The sequence below is a fragment of the Paramisgurnus dabryanus genome, chromosome 6, assembly GCF_030506205.2.
Source record: "Paramisgurnus dabryanus chromosome 6, PD_genome_1.1, whole genome shotgun sequence".
NCBI classification, from domain to species: Eukaryota; Metazoa; Chordata; class Actinopteri; order Cypriniformes; family Cobitidae; genus Paramisgurnus; species Paramisgurnus dabryanus.
Genome location: NC_133342.1, coordinates 34,515,890 through 34,524,007, shown reverse-complemented (window position 1 = coordinate 34,524,007; position 8,118 = coordinate 34,515,890). Strand labels below are relative to the sequence as shown.

Here is an 8,118-nt window from a genome sequence, read left to right as displayed (position 1 = left end):
ACCCTTCTTAAAACAACATGGTGAAAGTGCTATTCATATATGCAATGTATCATATAAATGAGGTGGTCCCTACTGAAAAGAGCAGAAGTCATTTCAATAAGGTTCATCATAAACAGCACACATAATGCAAAAATGGCTTTCTTACTTAGTATATTATTCTTGATGAGCAAAATTACCTAAGAAAACAAGTCTAGTTTTTGGACAAAAAAAATATCAAATCTGTGCTTAAAACAAGCACAAAAAAAAATCTGCCCATGAGGTAAGAAAATTTTAAAGAAAAAAAATAAACTTATTTCAAGTTTTTTATCCCATTGGCAAATTATTTTGCTTGTTTTAAAATTCACTTAAATTTTATATTTTTGTCTAAAAACTAGACTTATTTTCTTATGTCATTTTGCTCATCAAGACAATGCATCTTGATTTAAGAATTTTTAGATATTTGTACTTAAAACAAGACAAAAATACTAAGTAAGTCAAATTGCATTGCATTTCCATTGTTAAAATGAGACCATGAGAGTCTGCTGTTATTGTACTCTAACTCTAGTCTATGGAAAGATAATAGACTCCAAGAAACTATAGTATTTAAGAGCACAGTGCCCTCACCTGGCCCATTAATAATAACATGTCAAAACAGACTAGAATACATAGTTTTAAAATGCTTGCAAGGTGTTATTTATGTATTAATGGTTTAATTTCATTATGCAAATAGGAGACGCTTTAATCAGAAGTATACATTTTATCAGTGCGAGTGTCCCCAGGAGATCGAACCGATGAACCTTGCATGATTGTTGCTGACACACAATGCTATACAAATACAAAAGCAATTATCCTAGACAAAACACTTAACAACACATTTTTTCTGATTTGTTCTCATAAAATGTACTTTTTTCTTTTCTTATTGCATTTACACGAAACTTCAACTAACTTCTAAGGCACAATCACAATGATTATATTCACCTGTGATGTTTCGGGAGGAGCTTGCGAATCGCTCTCGCGGTTTTTGACGTCATTTTCCGCTCGGTCTGCGCAGCGCCTTGGAAAGTTTGTGATTCTACTCAGCTCACCCGCCGGAGTCGCCGCCTGTCTCGACTCGAGTCAGTTCTTTGAGAGGAGAAAGTTCACACGTTCTGCGCAACTTTTCCAATGTGTGACTTTATACAACAAAACTGTTTACAGTAGCACGTCTAGTTTGCTTCACAGTGTTCTTCGCTTGACTGCGTTTTAAACGAGAAAGGTGGACGCGATGTTAACTTCGCTGACGGAGCGCTACGACGCGTTTTTTAAGCAGAAGAACGTGGTGACCAATTGTCTAACGGTTTTAGAGGAGAAAACCGGCGTTCAGAAACAGTACATTGCAACAGGTATGATTATTGTTGTTTTTAATGTGAGGTTTGACGATGATTAAGTCGCACAGGTAATCGATGTAAATGAAGCCTTGCGCTGTATCAGATGTCATTTAACACACAGAGACTGTGACTGGGCTTGTGTCCATTTCAATGCCTTCTGTTGTCCATTAACGAATATTGAAATTATGAATTGTGTTTTCTAAAACATTTTCTGTGGTCAGTGTGACACATACAGTATGTTGTGTAAAGTATCTGGTGTTTGTCGCAAGTGAGTGCAAAGGGCTTTGCACTGATAAGATTAACATTACAACTGCTTTTTATTTCTTCCTAAGCTCTATCTCTCATTCCCTCCCTGTTGCATGTACACCCTGTTTATCTCTGTCTTTCAAGAGGCACATGCATTGAGAAACATCAACATATGTGGGCTGTCAAGTATCATTATGTGAGCTACAGGTGTTCCTGTGGTGTGTTATGGGTTCGACTCCCAGGGAAGACACTATATACTTATTAAATGTATAGCTTGGATACACTGTAAGTTGCTTTGGATGAAAGCATCGGCCAAATGCATAAATATAGCATAAGTATTAGTGACCCACGGGTTACCTGAAATGTCTATAGTGTGTGAGGTGTCTTTCTACCAGCAGCTGGTCCCAAGGGTTATTTTTATACATGTAATATGTCCTAGTGTATCTATATGGAGACGTTCAGTAGATGTGACACATATATCATTTAATATGTCAGCGAAACTGGCAACACCATGTTCATTGCATTTAGAGTTACTGTAAAGCCAAGGCACATGACATTGATCACAGTATAACCCACATAGCAATGTTGTTCCGGCCCAGCTCCGGCCCACAAAACCAGTTTTCCTCGGCCCACATACAACGAAGAATGACGGCCCTTCAATGGCCCAGTTCTGAATTACAGACAATAGCACATAACTGGCCCAGACCTGGGCCAGAACAGGCCCTACAAACAAGCCTACGATGGCCCTTGCAGCCCTTACTTAGCCCCCAGGAAGCCCTCATGCAGCAAAATCCCCAGAGTAAAATAAACACTGCTGGATGTATATATTGTCCCAGTCTTACAGAGTGTTAAAAAGTAACACTGAAGCAGAATTAAAAGCTCTGTTATCCTCTCTCTCACCATCTCTGCCTGAACCTAAAATTGCATTTTACATCTTACTTGTAGAGTCATTTTCTTACTTTAGGTTTAGATTTTGTTCCATTTAAAGTCACCCTTATTGTGATTACTGTTTGTTTTAGTTGGACTTGACTCTTGACTTCTCCCTTATTTAGTTTTTTGACTGCTTTAACTCTGTGTTTTAAGACATGGTGTTTACCGCAGGGAAAAGACAATAGAGCAACTCTTTGATGGTGGTTAGCACTGTTAATAAAGTCTAAACATCATCAACTAGAAAACGTATGTATTAATTTAATGTTTGAACCCCTATCAGAAGCATCGTTCTCTGACAATAATGTGATACTACAGTATGAAATCCAGCTCTCTCATAGCAGTTTGTTATTCTGAAGAATTTTGAAACACTGACACTTAAAATTAACCGGTTTGTTGTGTAGACACACAAACATCAAGAATCAGAGTATGAATCACAATGATGGTGACAATAAAATGAAAAACTTCATGCTGCAATGCATGCTGGGTATCAACAAATTACAAATCTCATCCAGGACTCCCATCATGCACTGCAGCATGGATAAATAATGAACTTCTTACAATTTTCTTTGTCACCATCGTTGTGATTCATACTCTGATTCTTGATGTTTGTGTGTCTACACAACAAACCAGTTAATTTTAAGTGTCAGTGTTTCAAAATTCTTCAGAATAACAAACTGCTATGAGAGAGCTGGATTTCATACTGTAGTATCACATTATTGTCAGAGAAATATACTTCTGATAAGTGCTCAAACATTAAATTAATACATACGTTTTCTAGTTGATGATGTTTAGACTTTATTAACAGTGCTAACCACCATCAAAGAGTTGCTCTATTGTCTTTTCCCTGCGGTAAACACCATGTCTTAAAACACAGAGTTAAAGCAGTCAAAAAACTAAATAAGGGAGGAGTCAAGAGTCAAGTCCAACTAAAACAAACACTAATCACAATAAGGGTGACTTTAAATGGAACAAAATCTAAACCTAAAGTAAGAAAATGACTCTACAAGTAAGATGTAAAATGCAATTTTAGGTTTCAGGCAGAGATGGTGAGAGAGAGAGGATAACAGAGCTTTTAATTCTGCTTCAGTGTTACTTTTTAACACTCTGTAAGATTGGGACAATATATACATCCAGTAGTGTTTTATTTAACTCTGGGGATTTTGCTGCATGAGGGCTTCCTGGGGGCTAAGTAAGGGCTGCAAGGGCCATCGTAGGCTTGTTTGTAGGGCCTGTTCTGGCCCAGGTCTGGGCCAGTTATGTGCTATTGTCTGTAATCCAGAACTGGGCCATTGAAGGGCCGTCATTCTTCGTTGTATGTGGGCCGAGGAAAACTGGTTTTGTGGGCCGGAGCTGGGCCGGAACAACATTGCTATGTGGGAAGTAGGTCATAAAGATTTCCTTTTAGGCTGGTGAACACCAGAAGCGTGTCTGAAAAACCACAGGTTGTGTGGTATGGTTTATCTTCGTACTATCGATTTAATATGCATTTGAAGTCATTCGTTTGTAAGTTGCTTTGAATAAAAGAATCCGACAGCAACTGGCAGAACAGGTTTTCATGCTTATGTCAGGGTTTACAAGTAATAATGAACTTTCATTATTTATGAAATAAAAAGAGTTTTAATGCATTTTAAGTCACTTTGGATAAAAGCAACCTTTTAAAAAAAATATATTTTGTATTTTACTCCTTTTCATAAATGCTGATTTTCCGGTTATACAATGCTCATTTCCTTATGCAAATGCAAAAGGAGGATTTTGGCTACACAAGTGTTTCTATGCTATATGCTACTACATGCTATCAACACATGCAAACATGTACACATAAACTACTGGCATGTTTCATATCCTAACTCAAAGTGTATATATAGTTTTAAAGCCTTCATCATGAGGAATTTCACATGTTTGTGGTACATACAGTAGTAGACATTTCTATGAATGTTTTATGAAGCTGTATGCAGTTGACTGTACAGTTTACATGCGTTCCTTGGGTTTCAGCAGGTTTTGTTTGTTTCATCATGTCTTGTTTGGTGTCAACATTAGATCCTGTTGTGTGCGGTGTCATTAGTGCATTACATGCCTTCGTTCATGTAAAGTGGATCATGTTTCTCTGTTTGTTCTGCAGGTGCAGTCTCTATTTTGGCTCTCTATCTGGTATTCGGATATGGTGCCTCTCTCCTGTGCAACTTGATTGGTTTTGTATACCCAGCGTATGCCTCGTAAGTACACAACAAATTTTAAGAATGTATAAAAATGTTTTACCTGCTTTTTGCAAAAGCTTTATCATTTCATTCAAATTTGGAGCCCACAACCATAAACATCTGAAACATACATATTTAATTGTATACAGTATTTGTATGTACAGTATGTGTCTTTGAATATTGACTACTGACTGACTGTTTCTGTTTAGCATTAAAGCCATAGAGAGCAACAATAAGGATGATGACACTCAATGGCTGACCTATTGGGTGGTTTATGGAGTCTTCAGTGTGGCAGAATTTTTCTCTGATATCTTTCTGTTTTGGTTTCCCCTTTACTATGCAGGAAAGGTAGGTTTTTATTATTTAATCTATTTTTGCATTGCATGTATATCGGAGATTCATTTGTATTTTAGCTTGCTTTATAATGTATTGGTATGTAGGTCATTGCTGAGCGGTTTTGCATACAGTATGTTTAGTATGCCTGACTTGACATCAACTTGACCATTAGCCTTATTTCAATTCTGATGGTTCTAAATTGTAAATTTGACTGTTTATTACATGTAATGTCATACATTTAGAAAGCTTGATGTAATGCTTATAATGTTGGATACAGAATGCTTTTATCTACTTTAAAAACACACATCTGTGACTTTCACCCAACCTACTAGCAGTGTTTGTGAAATGGCTTTGCCACGTTATTTTTTTACAATTTGTTTTACCAAAGTAATGTTTATGTGGCAATAATCAAAGGTCTAGACATATTTCTGACTGGACTTTAATGTAACAGGAAGTGGCATCTTTGCTTCTCTTAATTTCAGTGTTTGTTCCTGTTGTGGTGCATGGTACCATTTTCCTGGAATGGCTCTCAAATCATATACACGCGTGTGGTGCGACCTTTCTTCCTCAAACATGAAAAAACGATTGATGGTGTTGTCAATGACTTGAGTGACAAGGCCAGAAATGCAGCAAAAGAAGGTAAACCATAATGCCTAGGCCTGTAACAGACAATCACTTTATCGTTAGTTCACCACCAGCAGTCTGTTAACGTGTGGTTATACCTTATGTAAAATACTTGAATGTTTGATTTTACATTGATGTAAGCAATTACATTGTCAGCAATTTACATAGTTAAAGGCTTTGAAAAAAAACATACACTTGTAGCCAGTCAGCAATAAGGGGCGTGTCTACTAACTGACATCATTGCCTGGGTTGTGTATGTGTGGGTCTATCAAAAGAAGGTCCAGATTTCAAATGTCAACATTGGCTTTCAGAGTTCATGCACCCCGCCTTTAAACACCAAGTGTCTGTTTTTCTGTTCTCTACAGGATTTGCACTGCTGAATGCTGAGAAGAATAAATGATGAAGTATATAACATGAAGAGTAATTTATATTAATACTTTCTGTTTACATTTTGTCTGGTATTTTGTTAAAGTCCCTCATTTCACTGGATTATTAATGTTTGCTACATCTGAGCCAGGCAGTACGATCATCACAAGTTCACAAATGGTCTTTACTTTCACGTTTATGTTATGTATTCATCCTGTAAATTATTTTAGTACTTAAAAACTTACTTTTGATAAATAAAGCTGGAAAGTAACTTAGTGCCTAAATATATAAAAGGGCACATATAATGAAATGAAAAAAATCCACCCTTATTTATTTAATCCCTATTAAACCAAGTCTCATCAGACATGCTGTTTTGATTTTCTTGTTAATGTGATGTCACAATGTCGCCCACAGCCACTGACTGATTGGATATTGTTACACAAAAGCTTTTCGAAATATTTGTTAGCAGATTGTAGCGCTAATGTGGCTAAATATACCATTATCTCAGACTATTTAAAAAATCTGATCTATTTTAACCAAAACCGTTCACTGTTTGTTGGTAAGGAAACGAGGAGCTGTAGCTTATGTCCATTTAAAGTTATAGACATTAAAACAGCTCATTTTTGCCTCCACCCAAATAGGGGTATATTGGGGTAAATGATCTGTGGGGTATTTTGAGCTGAAACGCCACAGACACATTTTAGACACACAACTAAGACTTATATTACATCTTGTAAAAATGAGTATTAAATTGACCCTATATTATTATTTAACATTTTCTGCTGGGTCTATGGGAAAGCTTGTCTACACAATTTCGAGTTTCATTTCAAATGAGCGTAAATATTTTAAAATGTTAATTTTGTTAATCTCTTTGTGGTCTTTTTCTGGAGGTAACATGAATGAGAAGTTTAATGTAACAATTCAAGTAAGTATAGTTGTATTTGCCATCATTGAATTACTAAACGTAGCAAAACAATGGTTTTACTTGCCTTAAACATGCACGCATCTCATTTACAGCAATTCTGATATGCTTAGTTGGCTAAAACAAAGCATGTGACCCCTGACTCTTCATTTTGCTGTTTATAAAGTATAGGACTTTCATAAAAACAAAGGGTTTTCTCAGGGTTTTCCCATTCAGTGATATCTGTCAGGTACAGTAAACTTTTTATAAGACGTATTTAGGAAAAATATATTTTTTTTAGGAATAATTATGGAAATTTTGAATGAATTGATGATGCTGAAGTCCAAGTATTATATACATTTTGACCTAGAACCTTAAAATTGCATTTGTATTTATTTATCAGGGACAACAGACATACACATTACCACACTGATATTTGTACCAGATTTTGCAAAACTAGCTAATTTTCATCTATACACTTTGTTTCGTTTCATCCAGTTTGAGTAATGTAGTTTTAAAGATTGAATTCGATTCAAATTTATTTATATAGCGTTTTTCACAATTTTGCATTATCACAAAGCAGCTTTACATGGAAGTAAAACACAGAAAATAGAGCATATTTTTTGTAATACAATTTAGACATTTAATACTTTTTTATTGATATGTTTTGCTTTTGAATGCATATCTTGGCATGGTTTTGCATAAACTTTTTATATCACCGGTTTTAGCCTCGCTATAAAAAGCTGTACTAGCGGCTTAATAATAAAGTTTAGGGCTTGTGGGAAATACGTGGGTATTTCATTTCAACTAAGCTGTTATGTCAGTTTTTTTCTCAGCAGCCAGATAATGAAGCCATTTGCCAACCTGTCAGCATGCTGAACTTAAACAAACTAATAATACCACCTGACACTGAAGTTTGACTCAAAGAAACAAAACCATTGCTTAATCATGCTTTATACTGCAGGCATTAATCAAAATGATATCTGTGTACTTTTGGCATCTTTTAACTGCACCCATCATAAATGTCAGTAATATATAAAACATTACTGTGAGTGACAGAAAACCTATTTGAATAACATAAAATGATCTGATTACAACAAAACACTGTGAATTGTAAACCTAATAAAAGTTTGAGTGTCTATAGGTAATTTGAGACATTTGAATTGATAAAAAT

General features: G+C 35.7%; 1 protein-coding gene across 1 annotated transcript; it reads left to right on the top strand.

The window, feature by feature from the left end:
- The first annotated feature begins 1,060 nt into the window (after positions 1-1,060).
- On the top strand, positions 1,061-6,347 carry LOC135767472 (receptor expression-enhancing protein 6). Its single transcript, XM_065277202.2, has 5 exons — positions 1,061-1,361; positions 4,642-4,735; positions 4,927-5,065; positions 5,536-5,692; positions 6,043-6,347. The coding sequence occupies exons 1-5, from the start codon at positions 1,244-1,246 to the stop codon at positions 6,075-6,077; spliced, it is 543 nt and encodes a 180-aa protein (XP_065133274.1). The 5' UTR covers positions 1,061-1,243; the 3' UTR covers positions 6,078-6,347.
- The last annotated feature ends 1,771 nt before the right edge of the window (positions 6,348-8,118 follow it).

Excerpts from the sequence above, each read along its gene's own strand:
- LOC135767472 (XM_065277202.2), top strand. The coding sequence starts at position 1,244 with ATGTTAACTTCGCTGACGGAGCGCTACGACGCGTTTTTTAAGCAGAAG. Across the intron at positions 5,066-5,535 it reads CCCTTTACTATGCAGGAAAG|TGTTTGTTCCTGTTGTGGTG; the intron begins GTAGGTTTTTAT and ends TCTTAATTTCAG. Across the intron at positions 5,693-6,042 it reads CAGAAATGCAGCAAAAGAAG|GATTTGCACTGCTGAATGCT; the intron begins GTAAACCATAAT and ends TGTTCTCTACAG.